Source organism: Kryptolebias marmoratus, linkage group LG9 (assembly GCF_001649575.2).
Source record: "Kryptolebias marmoratus isolate JLee-2015 linkage group LG9, ASM164957v2, whole genome shotgun sequence".
In the NCBI taxonomy this organism is placed as follows: Eukaryota; Metazoa; Chordata; class Actinopteri; order Cyprinodontiformes; family Rivulidae; genus Kryptolebias; species Kryptolebias marmoratus.
Genome location: NC_051438.1, coordinates 15129841 through 15148861, shown reverse-complemented (window position 1 = coordinate 15148861; position 19021 = coordinate 15129841). Strand labels below are relative to the sequence as shown.

At 41.0% G+C, this 19021-nt stretch overlaps 2 protein-coding genes across 3 annotated transcripts in view; one reads left to right on the top strand and one right to left on the bottom strand.

Moving 5' to 3' along the window:
* Positions 1-1730: 1730 nt before the first annotated feature.
* Positions 1731-2883, top strand: fabp6 (fatty acid binding protein 6, ileal (gastrotropin)). The gene is made up of 4 exons (XM_017424111.3): positions 1731-1891; positions 1977-2137; positions 2212-2301; positions 2429-2883. Exons 1-4 carry the CDS (start codon positions 1825-1827, stop codon positions 2486-2488), a joined length of 378 nt encoding a protein of 125 aa, XP_017279600.1. The 5' UTR covers positions 1731-1824; the 3' UTR covers positions 2489-2883.
* Positions 2884-8551: 5668 nt separating this feature from the next.
* ccnjl (cyclin J-like) overlaps positions 8552-19021 on the bottom strand; it is a 20158-nt gene continuing 9688 nt past the window's right edge. For both annotated transcript variants that reach the window (XM_025007629.2, XM_017424052.3), the window contains exons 4-6: positions 12871-13170; positions 12630-12789; positions 8552-12137 (exon numbers count right to left, since the gene is read on the bottom strand). In XM_025007629.2, the coding sequence (XP_024863397.1) occupies positions 11621-12137; positions 12630-12789; positions 12871-13170 (977 nt within the window). In that variant the 3' untranslated portion in view covers positions 8552-11620. The remainder of the gene's footprint in view (positions 12138-12629; positions 12790-12870; positions 13171-19021) is intronic.

Sequence of the window (19021 nt, the reverse complement as noted above, 5' to 3'; positions counted from 1 at the left end):
ATTTCTACAAAGAGCTGGAAAATACTTGACAGCGACAACATGAACAATGACAACTGTTCATCCTGAGTTCAGATGACGCACCAGGCTTTTTTTTTATTTTACCAGATTTAAATCAATCCTTTGTGGAGAAACCATGTGACATCATCATGTCGTCATTTCTGATCATTTGTGGGTTGAAATATCCCTGGAAACATGTGCAAAACAAGTGTTTCGTGTGTTAATTTCAAATGTTTTCACCACATGGGATTTCCACATGTGAATTCCTGGTTGTTTTTTTTCTGCCAAGGCACCTCCCGATGAGGTCTCGTCTGAGTTTCAGACAAACAGAACAATCATTAAAAACAGCAGGAGTTCAGAGACCTCTTCCAGGTCGAAATAAGAGCTCGATTCTGGCAGCAGATTAGCATGTAAAAGTTTTTAAAATTTGTCTCAGCATCCAGCTTTAAGAACATCAAACCTAAAGAAAAAAAAAACTTCAAGCTTAAAGAGGACAGGTTTTTTATCCTACAGCCTTATTCCAACTCACACCGATTTTCCATTTTAGATCAAAAGATGATTTAGCCTCCGGGTGTGTGTGTGTGTGTGTGTTCCTCCCATCAGACCAAAGAAGCCCCCAGGTGACAGTGACCTCTAACAGGTGTTTAAGAAGAATCCAGTTTACCTTCTGTGCTGTTGGTATTTCCATCATAAAATAAACCAAAAAGTTTGATGAAAGTGTCTTGAATCTCTTTTTGAATGTAAATAATTGCTTGATTTTCTTGCAGCCATTTGATTTTGCCCAGTAAACTGCACAGTCTGTTTTCTGAAAGTGTGAAGACCGAACCATCTTGGCTTAATTATAGCCCAGAGCCGACCTAAACTCCATCAGTTCTACAGATTTTAAGCTAAAATGGGCGTGATCGTAGTTGACAGTGATCCCCAACACATATTCTGAATGCTAATAGATTACGCAAGATCTTTGTTTAAAGTTTTGGAGTTAACTAATTGGCGTCAACTGTGTCTGTTAGCAAACTATCTCATTCATCTCTGGAAGGATTTTAAATGAAATTTCCAGGAAATAAACACTGGATAAATTTCTACAACTGATTGACTTTTGAAGCCAAGATGGCAGCCAGAGCCAACTCAAAAACAGCGATAGCCCAGCAAATTTCACAGATACTGAGCTAAGATCTGATGAGGCAGTAGCTGAGGGTCATTCACAACACAAACCCTGAGTGTGACACAATACTGCATGAGACTGAGCATTATGATGTTTTTGAGATTTGACTGAAACGGCTGTAACGTTGTCATTTCTCATCTCATCATGAGAAGATCCTTGTCCAACACTGTGGCATGAAAGGATTCGGACAGGCCTCGTATTTGAACCTTGAACTGGAACAGTTTGAACAATATCTGTTCTCTAATTATCCAGATAATAATAGTGTATCATTATTATTATTATTTTTTGCATTTCTCATGTGAAAACACCTGCAGCCACAAACTAAATTATAGGAATAAAGGAGCTGTGTTAAAGGATGCTGACAGTATGATTTGAGATGTGCTTATTTTTTTAACACCCTGTGCAGATTACGACATTGCTCGTGCTCAGACTTGCAGGCCGAGTCTCGGTCACATGTCAGAGCTGCTTTCAGCAGGAGTGTGGACCAGCTGCAGGGGGAAACGATGGGACAGTCGTGTCTTGGAGGAGAAAAAATGTTTCACATACATGTGGGGGGGAGTCATGTGATGAGGCAGAGGAGAGGAAGAGGCAGGTCCGGAGGGTTCTGCCACTCCTCTCCTTACTCATAAACTCCTTCCTCGTGTCGTCTCTTCCTTCATCTCACCATGACATTCGTGGGGAAATACGAGCTGGAGAGTCAGGAGAACTATGAGGAGTTTCTGGAAGCGATCGGTATGAGGATTTTATTACTCCCGCCATCGTTTGCTTCAGTATCATTGGGTTATTTTAACTGGGAGCCTCGTGTTCTTCGTCGCAGATTTCCTCAAGGCCAAGACAGACCACAAAGTGGTGACTGAGGTGACTCAGGATGGGGACGACTACACCTGGACTCAGACCATCCCCGGCTGGACCTGGACCAGCCAGTTCACCATTGGGAAGGAAAGTGAGCTGGTGTCCATGAAAGGCCAGAAATTCAAGGTGAGTTAAACCCAATTTACTAAAGGAAACAATCATTTTTGCTTCTTCCCTTTGTGAGCTCTTCCTTTTGGCAGGCTGTAGTCACTAAGGAAGGGGGGAAGATTTTACTCCAGTTCCCAGAGTACCACTTCACAGCAGAGATGGTCGACGATAAGCTCGTAATGGTGAGAGAAGGAGTCCTTTATCCTGGGCAGAAGGAGGCCCTGAAAGTGTGATCAGTGAGAGTCCTGTGGTTTGTGTCAAATGATCCCGGATAATCGCTGCTTCTCTTTTCTGCTCTGTTCCGAGCAGACTTGTGTAACTCCAGGAGAAAAGGGCGTGACGTTCAAGAGAGTCTTCAGGAGGATCTAACCCTGCGAGACTCAACACGCTTTGGTGGAAAACACGGTCCTCGCTTCAGACTCTGGAACAAGAAAGGCAAAATGAATCCAAACCGAAGAGAAAGTGGAACGGCTCTTTGCAACGCAAGACTGACGTAGACTGTGCTGGTTCGGGGTGTGACTTTGAAGAAACGGTGAAATTACGCAACATACTCCAGTTTGACATCTGTTCTGGTTTTAATGGCTGATCCAACAAAAGCCATTTAACATTTAGTTTGTCTGCCCCATCAAAATGTAATCAAATTGAGTTGTGATCTTTCTTTACTTTTATCTGAGTGTAATATCCTGAAATGTGTGGCTTGTACTGCAACACTGATTTCATTCCCTGAGTTTATATGAATAAAACAAGCCCTGGTGCTCAAAATATGACTTGTTAAGGCTTTAATTACAAAAAAATAAAAGGCTTGGCATCCTTTGAATGAATGCATATCGCCCGCCGCCTCCTGTCATGTCAGAGTGTTAAACTAAGATCCTCTTATGATGAGCAGAGACAGAGTTAGAGCCCTTTTGGTCAAACCTTGAAAAGCTCATGTGACATTAATTTCCATTTGGAGTCCGTGTTGTGATTGATTTTCTGCCACCGCCGCACCAAATTGCAATATTTTCAATATTTCTTCATAATTTGTCAGATTCGGTTCCTCTATTTGCAAAAAAAGGGAAGAAGGCTGCAGGCGGGGTTACAGATGAAATGTTTTTTTATTCAGATTTTCAACTGGTCAGCAGGACTTGGTAACTTTATTAACTTTATTTATTCCAGAGTTCCTCTTGAATAAATGCATTGAAGTTGCTCTGAACTCAGTAATCTCCTATTTATATGCTGCAGTCCCTTGGAAGTGGATGCAGAGAAGAAACGATGTCAAATAAGTGTCTGCAGAGAAAAATATTCAACATCTGTGACATTGTGTGGGTAGAGAATTCATTATGTGTGCAGAAAGACTGAGCTGCTTTCAGAACTACTGCTGAAGATTTATTGCAGCTTCTTGGGTCTTTATTTCATCTTCTGATGGATAAAAAAAAAGAGAAGAAAACTGGTTAACAATGCACTGAAGGTAGCAGTGCGGTGCGTGGAGGTAAATAGTTCAACAAACTGAATCTACATTGTGTTTTGTGGTCTCATTTTTAGAAAATCTGGGAATAATTAGCACATAAAAGAAAAAGACTCCAGAGCTGTAGTTTCTGAGGTCCTGCGGTAACACATTATAAACATGAACAACTTTGTTGTTTAAATCACTGCGTGCTTTCAGAAACTTTCCTAAAAAACCAAACAAAACACACATTTCAGATTATGGCTTATAAAATATACTGAGTAGAAATTAAAAAACACTGCATGTAATCTGACAAACTCAAATTTGGTTTGAGAGACAATTTTTTCTAATAATCAAATAAAGAGGAGAGTAATTAGTAATTCTGCTACATAGATGCATCTTCCTACTGCTGCCATTAGAGGGTGCCACTAATCTTCACATCTTTCAATTTGCTGAATAAAGTTAGTTCCTTCTTTTCATGGGAGACAAGCTGCTTTTAGAAAATTACTACTTGAGTTATTGACTCTGAACTAACCTCCTAATAGGATATTGTTTATTTATGTGTTTTCATGATTTTAATGTAGTGACATTATAAAAGAAAAGCAGAGGAGAATCTCAAACTTGCTTTAAAGTTAGAGAAACATTGTTTTCAGAGGGAAACAAACAGAGGGAAAATTCTCGCCAACTTTCCAGGACCTTCTTCCAACAAACATTCCCACAGCATGATGCCACCACTGCCATGCTTCACTGTGGAGAGAGTGCTGTTTTTCTTAACGGATTTGGGGTGGTGATACAGTGATCCCAGTGTTTAATGATCAATACATTAGTTCCAAGGGATATGGAGTTTTTGATCATTTTTTTACAACGTTTTTTTGCATTTTTTACAAAAAAAGTCAATTTGATGAGTAATAAAAAGCTCCTCGTTCTTCATTGTGCTGCTTGTTTGTTACTCTGGTACTTTGGGTGCAATAAACTAAAATCAGGTGACAGTGAGGGCATGCATTCAGTGTAAACAAAACACTTGGCTGAATCCACCGAAAACAGGAAGCTTGACGGAATCAGACAAGTCTGGAATCTGAGAGAAGATGCTTAAATGGAAATATAAGAGTGAATCTGCTGCTGATCGCACAAGAAAAGAGGAAGCGCGAGTAAGACAGCTGTCAAGAATAAATATTAGGGCTCAAACAAGTGGGGGAGCTCCTGCAGCTTTTGCAAAACTTCTTCTAGACCGGTAAGTTTACCATTTCAACCTAACCTGTCTTTATCTTTATATCTGCATACTTTATTCAACAAATCAGAGCAAAACTGTCGGACTTCTCCATCATAAATGGCTCTTCCACGGACGTTGCCATAACTGACCTATTTTCAGTCACTCCAGCTGTTTCCATAAGTAAACAAACACACGTGGTGGGTGGCAGCCATTGATAGATTTTGCTTACAAATTTTTGATTCAAGGAAAATATTACCCATCGTTGTGAAAACAGTTGTGCAGATTTTGTTTTTTACTGTATTTCTGACATTTATCTTTACCATATTTATTTAGATTACAACCTGCCAATATGATGAACACTCCTCTGATAATTACTGCGGTAAGAAACATGACAGCAGCTTCCACTTTCATCCTGAAGTCTTCATCATATTGAGGATTTTTAGTTCTCTAAATACTTAAACATGTCAGTAATTAATTAGTAAGGTCAAGTTCTGAAGCAGTACTGATTAAAGGCTGCATTGTTCTTTTTAAGCAACTTATTATATTTTTTCTTCCTGGAGGAAGCCAGCAGCCTTCCTCTTTATCTCTGAATAAAAAAGCTTACAGCAGGATGGCCTGAAGCAAAGACCACGGCCCTCTGTCGGCACCTCAATCCACCGATCACCGAGCATCTGGAGAAATGCCCCTCAGTCTTCTCAGGATTCAGATCCTAATCAGACGACCACATGCTGATGTGATCAGAGAGGTGTGCAGGATTCTGTCCCAGATGTCCTCAGTTCGGTAGCACACTGAGACGCACAAACATTTAGGAACAGATAAGCTTTTTGTTCCCCGACATTCCAAGAAAAGATCAGTGGCTTGTTTTCTCTTACTTCTGGTGACCTGCTGGTAACTGAGAAATTATTATTTTCCCCCTTTTTTACCTTTAAATATACAGATAATCTTATTGAGATCTGGGGTCTCATTCTGAGGAGAGACGGGTCTAAAATAAATAAATTAATTAAAAACAAATAAATACATCCTTCTGTTTTAAACGCAACTGAGAAATCTGTCAGACTGATCTCAAAGACCACAGAACTGAGCACGGTTTAAAGATTCAGAGACAGAGAAAACTGCTTTTTTTGTTTGCTTTATTTTTAGCAAAATGCTAGCTAAAAGCTAAAAGTAGCAAAAGGCTAGCTAAAAATAGTCAAATGCAAGCTGAAAGCACCACAATGTTAGCTAAAATATAAAAGTAGAAAAAGACTAAAAATAACAATGCTTACTAAATGTTATAAGTAGCTAAATGCTTGCTCAATGTAGCTAAATGAAAATGCTTGCTAAAAGCTATAAGAGTAACAAAATGTTTACGAAATGTTAAAAACAGCAAAAGGCTAGCTAGAAGCTAAAAGTAGCAAAATGCTAGCTAAAAGCTCAAAGTAGCTAAATGCTAGCTAAAAGTAGCAAAATGCTACCTAAAAGCTAAAATTAGCAAAAGGTTAACTAGAAGCTAAAAGTATTAAAAGCTGTGATATTTGCCAAAGACGATGGAACTGTTTTAACTGTTCGGCATGACCACATTTTTATGTAGGACTCTTTATTTTCTTTTTGTTTTCACTGTAAATTAGAATAAAGAACTGTCTGGTGTGTTTTTTACATTTAGTTTTTTTAAATAGAACAATCAGTGAAGTTTTACAAAGTTGGAGCCTGAACCATCGTCACACCACTGTAAATATTCTGCTGTTCTGGAGGAAACAAAGCTAAAGGCTCAGCTGTTTCTGTGGGTGAGGAGGGGGGATGGAGGGGGGGGGAGTCAGGCCACCATTATACCAGAGCATAATGTCTTAAGTGTTGACGTCCCGAACGCATTCCAGCACAGAAAGCTCTGACTGAGGCTGGACTTCTGCTCCGACTGTTCACTGATCCCCATCAGAAGGCTGGTGGGTTTTATTTTCCACCCATGATTACAGTTGCAGGAGAAGCAGATTAGACTGTTTGCTTCACATTTAAAGGGGATGGTTCAGATCTGATCTACAGTATGTTCATTCCTCCTGTTGTACAACAAGCTCCCTCTGATGGTTTATTGGAACGTTGTGCGATTCATGTTTAAAAGCGGGAAAATTGCCCCCCCCCAAAAAAAAAAAAAAAAATCAGCCGAATAGTCGGGTCAGGCTGTGAAATAAACAGGCTGCACCCTCCTGTCACCTGGGTGTCGTGTCACAGATTACCTTTTTGATGTGGGTCACACTGTTGACTGAATCCCATGAAATGAGCCTCTGAATGCCCCCGACCACCTTTATCCTAAAGCACAGGTTCTGAAATCTCTTAAATCTATGGTCTTGCCTGAAAATTATATCTACAACCAATTGTGTGTGTGAACACTAGGCTAACTGCATAAAGCTGTAAGCAAAACACGGCAAATATCCCTCATTACGGCGAAACAACCAGTCTGATGTCACAGCACACACTCTATACAAAGGTTAATAATTAATATCTTAACTGTCATAGACAGTTCACTAAATGACCTCAGTTTGAAGAAAATTAGTTTAAATCTGACCAGATTGATGAGCTAATGGCTAGTCTGAATGGGTCTAAAACCAGAGTGGATCGCTAAAGCAAAAAGTGTTTCATGCATGTACTAGATTTTAAACCTTTACACTTTTGTCAGTTTCAAATTACAGGATTATTTCAGCTGAAATATTTTTTATTTTCCTTTAGAAAGAACCCCAGGCAGCACTGGAAGTGCTACAGCTAGCTGCTGCTGTTTGCTCTTACACATATCTACAGAATTATTTGTAAAAAAAAAATAAACTTTTTTTGTTCTTTTTAGATCTTTTTAGGACTGCAGAATCCACTTTGGTCTTGGACAAAACATTAGCTTGTCAGAAATAATTAATTTTTTTCTAAATAGAGGCTGTTCAGAGAGCTGTCGACAACAGGTAAGATATAGTTTGTAATCTTTCCATCGAAGCTTGGTTCACTGCAATGCTAAAAAAAAAGAAGAGGGATTTAGTCAGAGGTGGGAAAAATCTGCAGATCCCTCTGAGCAGTAACACTGTCACTTTTAATGAATGTCTAATATAAGATAAGAAACTCACAATCCCCTGCAGTAATCTAAAAAAAAGGTTATAAACAAAAACAACTGGACTTCTGTTCTGTAGCTGAAGACGTTTGGCTTCTCATCCGAGGAGCTTTCTCAACAATGTGGCCCATTTGTGAGTCAGGAAAACAAAGACCCTAATGAGCCTCTGTTGTGAAGGGAGTGACGTTAATCTGCATGTTAATCCAGTTTACAGAACATCTCAGCTTGAAAAGCTCGAACTCCGCATTCTCTGCCATTCTGAATTCATAAAGCTCCTCGGGGAAGAAGACAAACATCTTCAGCTGCAAACTACAAGTCCAGTTGTTTTTTTTTAACCTTTTTTTTTTATTATTTATCATGTCCTGATGACTGAAAATCTAAACCAGCAAATTGCCCGCATTCAAAACTTGGGAGACAAATACACTTAATATATTTAATTAATCTGCTTAAACCTAATACCTGATCAGAGAAATAAGCTCTCAGTAAAGGTGTAAAAAATATGACTTGTCTGAAAAGTAAAGAAAATGAACAGCTCAAATACCATAAAAACAGCTAAATGTGTTTACTTACATTTAAACAGTGAGGTTTAGTGAACGGTGCGTTTTATTCTCAGCACAGAGTCACAACTGTGCCTAAAACCTGCTGGAGAAGCTTTATTATCCTCCCATTATACCAACAGGAGAATTAAAAGCTTCAGGCATTTTAAAAAAAGGATACAAAAATCCACCCGTCAGAAACTCAGCTCACTTGTGTTTTTATTCTTTCATGGCACTATACGATAAAACAAATTTATCATTCAGTGTCATATAAATCAAGACTACAAGGTGTTACAAAAGAATTTTAAAAAGTCAAAGAAAAGTGGAAGTTTGTGGCGTAGGTTTATCACTTTTAAAACAAATCTTATTTGGTGTGAGTGGCTTCAGCACCGTCAAGAAAACAAACAAAAAAACAGTTCAACTAAATCAATCATTCAGTATTATCTATCACTCATAGCTTGTGGCTGCAATATGCACCATAATCACCGTTTTCAGAGCTAACTGCCCTCTAAAGGAAATCAAGTCAAATTACACAATTATCAAAAATAAGTTAAAATAAAAAATAAAGTTGAACCAGTGGTACACACGAGACAGTGATGGCTGTGGTCAGCATAAAGAGAGGAGAAAAAACAGCTTATTGCACCTTTGACACCTCAATCTGAAGTTGCACATGAATTCTGAGGAAAATTTATAAAGGAAAAAAAAACAAGAACAAGTCTGGCACACAAACAAAATTCATTAAAAAAAAAGAAAGAAAACAAAATATTGAACTAAAACACAATTAGTCCAAATGGAATGCAGAAACTTTTAACAAAATGGTTCACAAAGTTAGAGAAACATAAAAATATCATAATTCACCGGTTCAAACGTATCAGGCTGGATTCAATTAAAGAGGATTCGCGTTGTGCTGTCTGAGATGTTTGTACATGAGACGGATAACTCAGACCTTCCAAAATGGGGTTATGTGGAAAGGTTATGATTGATTAACATTTTATAGTTCTTTATCTGACCTCAGTTTGGAGAAAGAGTTGAATTCTGAGCGGATCGACGAGCTAACAACTGCTCAACAGACCAAATAAACCTGTAATTATGTAAGAATTATTACCATATTCCTGCAGGATGGGCCCCAGGCTGCTCAAGAAGCCCTACTGATGCTTGTAAATAACCATAAATGTGATGTTAATAAACATGTAAACTGATGGCAATGTGAACAGTTTTATTTTTGAGACTGAAGTTGTTTCAGGGTGGCAGCAATCCACTTTGGTCCGACGAGCTCGTCATTCTGGTCCAAACGAATCTATTCCTCCAAACTGAGGTTACTGCAAAAGCCATCTACAGCAGGTAGGATACTAACTGTTCAAACGCTTCCCAAAGAACTTAACCTTCGAAAGTCTGAACTAGTCCTTTAAGGTTCCCGTGCAGACCATGAAAGCTGCTGAGGGAAAGATGCAAACACGGTCCAGCAAGAAACAGGAGCATCTGAAAATTTATAGGCAGAAAAATCAAACTGCAGGATTTTTTTTTGTTTGTTTCCACAGACAAATCCAAACAAACTGAGAATTTAAGCTTGAGAGGAAAACAGATGAACCAAAACACGAAGTTTAACTACATCCGCCTGGCCTCTCAGTTTAGTAATGTTTCTGGCACATTGAGAAATAGCTGCTTATTAACAGGCAGCCCAAATTCAGTCAAAATGTGTCATGACTCTCAGCGTCTTGTGGTCCATGAACGATCAAAGAATCACCCCGATGACCAGCGGGCAGCCTCTGCCAATCAGCGCTGCGAGTCTGGATGTGTTTATACTTTAACAGGAAGTGGCAGATTGGGGATTGCAGCTTTAGAAATTTGGGAAGCAATTACAGCTGACTGGCTGCAGATGTTTATATGTGAAAGCAGCCACCGCGGGTTTGGTCCCTCATGTAGCAGCTGAAGTTTCAGAAACCCGAGTTGTCCGGAGTAGGGTCCAGTGATGCATTAGCATCCGCTTTAAAGCACAATAAGCAGAGGAAAAATGAAGAGAAGGCAGCTAGTTTCAGCCTTTAAACCTGAGCCTGAATATACAGGGTTTTTTTTTATGAACAGGTACAAAAAAATGACTACACTTAATTAATGTTGGGTTGCTAAGTTAAAATTCTACACTACGTCAAACAAAATTAATTAATAAGAAAACATTAAGGAACATAAACTCATAAATAAAAGCTATGGCATGTTTCAATGGCATCATATTCAAGTAATCTTGATCAAGTCCCTGATAGTGGTTCATGTAAACATTGGGAGGCATTAACACAGACACAGAACCAGCTTTCTTTCTCTTTTTCTTTCTTTTTAAATGCAGCAGCAATTTGTATTTACAACCAACCGCGTCTCCTTCGCCATGCTGGTCCAGTCGCATCGGTTGGTCTAACTCTTTGAGCGGTGCTGGAGAAATTAAAACTTTAGTATGAAGAGCCGGCGGGAGAAACGCGTTACCTGCTTGTGTGAATGCTCTCCCACGAGACTCGACTTTGGGGCTAAAAGAGGAGGAAAAATTAAACTGAATACTGAGGGCCGGTTCGAGCCGTGGTCATCGCCTGCTGTGCGCAAAACAATGAATTCTCCGGCTCCTCTGAGGTCCTGCGTTGTGAGGAATTCCCAAAGGAGCCGTTCTGCTCATTACATCAAATGTTTGCTGACAGCCTCTAGGCAACTTTTTGCTACCTTTACCCAACGATGGCTTACATAAAGAAAATATGAACAGCCCAATTTTCTATGAAATGTGTTACATTTTTGGGATCGGAAACGAAGATAAAAAAGGACATCGAGCAGCAAAATACGCTTAGCACGGATACTCTGTGTTCTGTGCACCTCTAAAATTGGCTCAGCTATCACACACAAGTGAGAACAGGCACTGAATGAGGTGGGTGTACAATCACACTGCTGCTTTCATCTCATTCACAGTGATGACAGTCTCATAATAACACAGTTTTATAAAGTCAGTTCAGTATACGGCAGGAGAAAATGTCTGCGGTGCCTCAGAGTTTAATGTGAGGCGGTTAAGCATTTGTCACGTCAGTGTGATGACTTCCACTTGGTCTGTCTTGCCTTTGGACCTCTGTTTACGTTTGAGACGTCTCTGTGAGAGGGACGGGGTAGCTGGACGAGCTGAAGGTGTTGCGGTACCGACGGAGAGAGAGAGTAGATCTGTGAGTGGATGCTTCAGGGTCGGGAGTTGGGTGGGAAGTAGTGAAGTGGACTCCCGTGGGGGTTTGTGCTCCCTCTCCGTCTCCTGGCGTCACCTGTCAAAGCAGCCGGCTGTGAACGTGTGGTGCGCGCCCAGGTAGCCCCCGCTGTAGGCCATGCTCAGACAGTGCCGCGGCTCTCCGGCGAGGGCCATCTGCACGGAGATGGGGCCCTGGAGAGGCAGAGCGCGGGCTCCTGGCTGAAGACCTGAGGTTAGACTCGAGTAGGAGGCGAACGCTCCTCCGGGAGTGATGGAGGGAGCCCCAGCTAGCAGACCCATCCGGTGGCTCTGAAGGAAATCCTGAGACATGTTCACTACTGGGCCCAAAGCCTGGGAGTCGGCTAGTGCTTGCAGCTGAGACAGGGATGGGGAGTGCTGGGAAAGGTGCGGGAAAGTATCTGGCTGAAAGAGCAACTGTGGCGTGGAGGAGGAGCTGGAGGAGGCTGGTCTCTGGATGGCTGACACTGGAGAGAGGTGAGAAGTCTGGGGCTGCGACTGCAGAGAGGAGGGCCGGTGAGGTGGGGTAGATTTGGTTTTATTGGCCTCTTTCACATCGTTGTCATGAGCTCTGTCGTTAACACAACAAAAAGATTAAATTAAGTCAAATGTGTAAACATTGCACTGAAGAATCACAGCTATAGCTGCAGGGAGAGAAGTATATGGAGCTAAAAAATCCACTGACAGACGCAAAGATTTCTCTGCACCAACCTTTTAGACTTCCACGGCAATAATCTGAACATATGCAAACAATTACAGAAATTAGTGCACTTTGCAACTGACTCAGCACTAATTTTTACAACCTAATTATGGTTGTTAAATTACACAAATCTGAGGCTATCAGCTACAACTGAACAGCTTTTGTGAGATGATACACACAAGCTTCTACTGGTTACAGAAACACTTATTTTGAAATTCACAATCATGGCAACTTAAAGGTGAATATCACAGTATAAAAACAGTCTACATGGATGTGGCCTCCCACTTTAGGATTATCTGCAGCTCTTGCTTTCTACTTTTTTTCCCCCCTCTGCTTGTGTGTGTTTGTTGGTGCGACTCTTACAGCAGCATGAGCTCGATGCACTGGGTGAGGTGGTCCCAGGAGTACCCTGTTAGCAGATGCAGAGCAGTCGTCCAGCTTGGGGAAATCTGAAGGCAAATACGAGACGCTGCCACGCAGGCAGCGGCAACCTGGGACGGTCTGAAATTCAGGAAGGCGTGATCTACAAAAGAGAAAAAAGGGGCTTTGATTTCAATCAAACATTTTACTTTCCAACAATGACCTGTCTTCTTTCCAAACTCACCCTGCAAAGAAACCTCCAGGAAGTAGTGAGTGTATTTGTCCATGAAGGACTTGGTCTTGGAGATGGAGGACAGGGGCCAGCCGTTGTAGAGGTCACCCTCCTGCACTGCAGCATGGAGGTAGTAGTCGATAAAGTGGGCGGGCGTGGGCATGCACAGATTCCAGCCGAAAGTCTCCAACAACAGAAGCTCCATTTTGATCAGATCCTTCTTGTTGAGGACAAGATTCAGGCTGCACATAAAACCAAGGGAGTTCAGCTGCTCCAGTTTGGGCACCCGGTCCTCCTTCTCCTCAAATTTACCTTAAAAAATAAAAATAAATAATTCAGTCATACTGCATCCCACAAAGGGACTTTAAAACATTTAGCAAATATACTCATTTATTTTCTCTACTCATTTCATCTTGTGAATTATTATCATTATTATCATTATTATTATTATTATTATTATTATTATTATTGTGAAACAGGTTTATAATCAGATCTAATGTGTTCCTGCCCATCTTCCACAAAACATAAATACCTACATTAAGGTGAGTACTTCTGAACATGCGCCTATCAAGTAAGGCGAAGGAAGACATCACTGTAAGCCTCTTTCAGTGGATCATAAAAGCTTTCCACTCTATTAAAAACCCAGTTAACGTAATCTAACATTTCAGTCTCTCTGCATCTCTCCAGATCCTCAACATTTATAAGAGCAATGTCATTACGGCGAGCCCCCCCCCGTACAAAGACGTACTCTTTTCCATAGCAACAGCCCCAAGGCCCCAGGGGTCCATGTGACCAATGAAGAGGGGTGTTTCTGCTTTTAATCCAAGAGGCCTCCTCTCAAAAATTAAGAATGAGGAGAGGAGGGTGTCGGGTTACTCTTCTGCAGATTTGCCTGGAAAGCTCGAACTTGAACTACACACACTCGGCTTTTAGTGAAGACTCTTGATGAGGCTGACTGTCTGCCTGCAATCATGCCTCAACCAATTCTGAGTCGCTTTGCAATAACTGAAAATTAAAAATAATAGCCAGATAGATGGTAGCTGTCTCTTTAGATTTGGTAAAACGTGATTTAAGGTCATTTTGAATTGATCAACACAACATAAAACTGCACAAACAGCAGGGGTGGGGAGGTTAAATCTATTTTAGAGGCATCGCATTGTGGACACGGAAGATACAGGATCGATTTACAAATATCAAGAATCTATTTTGTTATCGTTAATTAATAACGCAGCGTTGAGGAAAACAAAGGGCACATCTCAGAAGTGTGGAAGTGCAGAGCAAGGATGTCCACATAACAGACAAATTCACAAGACGCTTGAGCAAGATATAATCTGGAAATAAATGAAGTGGAAGTAAATAAATGTGATGCTTTAAAACTGCCAGGGTGCAATTCAGGGGGTACATATAAACAATCAAAATGCATTAATAATCGTTTTATCATTGCATCACAGCCCTCTGACTCAAACTGAGGCCCCCTTAACTGTGGACACCTTAAATAGTCTCAATTTCTGCTAATTACTGCCCAGTAATAGTTAATTATAACATTATAATAGAAAGTATGGTTTTATTCACACCAAATACAGAACAAAAGTATATAAAACAATTTGCAAAAATAAATTTGCTGAAAAAATAAATAAAAATTGGGACCTCTATGTTATTTTAAAACACATAAAACCTACTGCTTAAGTGTGACTCCACAGATATAGCAGAGTTACTTGACAATTTATGTCTCTGCAAGGATTAAAAAGTTATGTTTAAGCTGCGAACAACTAAATCCCTCTGTGGAGTTAATCTTCTGATCTAAAACCATGACGACCACACACACAAAACAGGAGCTTTGCTGACATTACCAGGATAATTAAAAGGTGAATAATTCCACCAACAATTGTTTAAAAGGCAGCAGCTTTTGGTATTCCATTGCCATTGCTGGACCTCATTTATTCCTGTATGCTAGCAGAGCATCTTTCTACACAGTGTAAGTTTGATCACGGAAGTAGTGGCCTATCATTAACAAAGACAGAAGACTGAAGACGCATGAAGGCGGAGGACCTGCAGAAACGACACGCCGAGAGCTGGGAGTGAGGGAGTAATTAGCAGAGAGGCAGTAATGGCGTTTCTACAGCAGGAAGCAGTGAGAGACAGAGCTGTTTACAGCCACCAGGATTCGTTTCATGACTCGGTCGACACTTGTCACATTCTCTCACCCTCACATCCTCTGGATCACCGCCCTGTCTGCCGCCAGACTGCTACGTCCACACAAACACGGCCGTAAAAAGCCATCAGTACCCCCAGTCCCTGCATAACACCAGCTTCTTTGATGTAAAGAGAGAGGGAGACAGTGCAAGTCTACATCCTTATTGTTACTCTGGTTTACAACTGCGGGCGTCCAGACACATGGAGAACATGGACGCTGAAGCTCTTTGAAAACAAAACACAAGAAGCAACTTCAGGAACCAACTAAAGAACTGACTGAAGGGTCTACTCCAACCTACGTGACCAAACAGGGACCACATTCATTTTGGTATGGGGGAACTTCAGAGAAAAAACAAAGCACAACAAGACATCCAAAATCTAGAAACATATTTCAGATAACTATTTACTACACCTTATTATAAGAATTTAGCTTTATTGGATTGATTTTTGTTTGACACAATAAGACCAAAGACAAATTTTCAAAAAGAAACCAGGAAATGTATTGTTTGATAAACACCCAAAGGGTTTCCTGAGAAACTTGACTTAAGCAAAAGATTTTTTAACCTCTCAAAAAAAAGTAAATACTAGAGATTTTTAGGGGAACGTATTTGGAGAAAGCACCACAAATATGTACTTTTAGGCATATATTTAGGTCTAGAACGGTGCAGAGGTTACCACTACCCAGGCAAAAAAATATTTTAAAAACTCTCAACCCTGACATTGTGTTAGGCCTCTGGGTTTGAAAAAAAAAAAACTATTTCACTGAGTCTTATAAATGTTTTAGATTTTTACATCCCGGACCCCGTTCAAAGCACAAATATCCAGACTTTCCACCTTTTATTATCAACCAACTTTCTTAGAAGTTGGTTTTTAGAAGCACGTTGCTTTTATAAACTGAATCTTAGCTTAAAACTATTTCCAAAACGTATAAATCATTCTAACAAGTTAAATCATGCTTTATTGCTGCATTAATCCAATGTTTTACACAGTGAATCTAACTTCTGATTTTTACATTTATTTTTTAAATTCTTTTATTTATTTTCAGAATCTGTTGTCACTGGTCAAGAGGCGAGAGCCACCCTGGACGTGAACCTACGTAGGAAAAATACCTCTAAAGTTCATTTAAAAACACAAAACTGAATCTAAAGTGCACGTTTTCTGTTTGTGGAAGAAAAAAAAAATTCTTGCACAGGCACAGGAAAACCAACCTTTGCACAGAAAATCTGCACAATCACAATTCCAACCACAGATCTTTCAGTGCGCTGCTGCTAATCGCTGCGCCTCCTGAACAATTTTCAGGCATTTTTTTTGTCTTAAAAACACTTAACGATTAATCAGTTAAGATCCTTTGACATACAGCAGCAACAAATCGCATGAAAGCCAACATAATCTGAATTAATTAGTATGGAGCCATCTGTTATTTGCCTCACAAAGACGGATCTCAGTGTTTGATCAGCTGATTCTGATAGACATTTCATCATCTTCTCATTGTCACCTCTTTCCACCAAGCCCAAACCACCAGACTTCCTCTCAGTTTACTGTCAGCTGCCTGACAGAGACAGTGCATTCTTTTCCCGTGAGTTCAGCTCACCTGGAATGCAGGCAGCTAACCGATCCCATCTCGTTCTCAGCAAGCAGGAAGAAACAAAGTTGAGAAGCGAGGAGAAAAAAATAAAAAAAAGAAGAAATCTTTTAATTTCCACCATGCACAGAAACCACAAGCCACCTATCCTGTCTCACAGCGCCTACAGGTGACGACGCTGATGAGAAAAGGATGAGTAAACAGATAAGCTAGAGGTCAAAGGTCGAGGAGAGGTAAGACCAGGATGCAGGGCCTACTTCCAGGTGTGCTGTTTGGAGAATAGATAGTGACCATGGGTTTAAAGTGATAAGAAACTTGAGAGATGTGTTTTCAAATGAGAAATTCTTCAGTAACTCCCCCCAAAAAAATAATGTCTGTGCAATAAAATACAAAAAAAGAATAAAATTACAACACTTTTCTAGGATTATGGTAAGAGTTAAGTTATAGATTTCTATATTAAATGTAATGAAAACAGGAGGGTAAGGTCCACCTCAGCACAGCAGGTCAAACAATTCAAAGTAAATGTATATAAAACATTGCTAATTTAGGAACATTTGCACATAATACAAACAACACCGATAAGTTGTCAGAAATGTGTAAAAAAAAAAAAAGTATAATCACACACAGGATCAAAGTTGTTCACTGAAAATCTGATTCTGATTCTGAAAATCTCTTACAAAAGCACATCACATACAGATAAACTAAAGGAAGGGCATTTCAGAGAAAACTGAGAGAAAGTGTCAAAACAAGGTTTTATTTATGCAACCCAATTAGTCAACACAACTGCACAGATACTGAATGCATTTCCCAAACAGGATTTGTGACTTGCTAATACTTGACAGGAATACTCTCTTGCAAAAAAAATCCACTTCTTAAAGTGTTCTTTATTTTCCCACCTAATTGTATTCTGCCTTTGGTTTTGCTTGACAGCCATGACAGAAGTTCTTCTACGTTTTAACCGTCTTTTATTCGAGGGTTTATCTTTCATCGCGAGAGGGAGATTGGTCACAGCTTCATCGCAGAATCTCCCCATTGCCACCCCTGGAGCTCACAATGTAGGCCAGAGCTGACCTCTGACCCAAGACCCTGAATGCTCGAGTGACCGGGGAGAATCCAAAAACCCCTGCCTTGTGCATAAGGGTGTTGGGGGGAGATTTGTATGAACCTTACTCAGTGGGTGGTAACACATGAGTATGTTGGTAAGCATATCTTCAGGTATTACACAACAAAACAGCAAATTTCACTTATTTGTAGCATTTAATCAGCCATTTTGTGAAACTAAATTTCATAACCGATCTAAGCAATTCACTTAAAGTATTTATCTTTACACTCATCTGTTCATCTCTACATAGTTTCTTTTATGTGAGAGAAACACATTCCATCATAATTACTGTCAAACCTTTTTAGAAGGGGATAAAAACAGGAAGCGGTTTACTTATTAATCTGCATTTCAGGGTAGCCTGCCGGGCGCTTCAGTTCTAATGTGTCCCATTTTTGCAGGCCATCAGCTCTCCCTTCCTCTCCACTCTGTTTAACATCAGCAGCCGACCTGCCTTTGAAGTGCCGCTTCGTTCACTTCCCAGCCCCTGAGGGATGCGGGGCTGCTTTCTACAGGTCCCAGGACTGGCTCGCTCGGCATGACCCCGACCAGGTGAGGGCACGGCAAGGGAATGGAGTCGTCGCCCCCCCGCCCCCGAAAAGGTAAACGAACCCCCACCACAAACCAGTCGTTTAAATAGTTATGCGCGGTGGCTTTTGAATTAGGAACCCTCCAATGGATTAGATTTCAAGGTTGCTCTTAATGAGGTGACTGCAAGAAAAGAAACCATAGGTTTATCACATGGTAGTCATGGCAACCGTGTCTACTTATAGCAGCGCTGGTTCATGGCGAATCCCCACCACACACACACAGCGGCTCACACAGCAACCCCTATGCCTCAAGAGTGCGCTCCCCTCCCCCCTCGCTCTGGAAAGGGTCTGGCTGTCCTGCCTGCATTGACTGGCTTTTGTTTGAGGCCTGACTCAGAGAGCATATGGCAGGTGCCCCTCAGCACACAGTTCTTCCCCACCCCCGGGCGCTGAGGCCTATGCATGTGCGCTCTGTGGTCAACATGACTGAGCTTCTTGTGCTCAGTCGTTTCGACATGGTGGGCTTGTTTTGTTGCTTTAGACCCTGCACTGAACCAGGTTCAATAAAAACTAGAACTGCAAGCAGTTATCAACGGGTTCCAAGCCCCCCACGCTCCGCCCCTACCCGCGCGCTCCGACCCCGACGCCCCGCCCGGCGTGGCTCCGCCGCCTCTCTCGGCGAGCGGGCCGAGTCGAAGCTCGCCAGGACGGTGCGTACCCAAAGGCGCTTCGTAAGACGTAACGGTACAATTTGTGTAG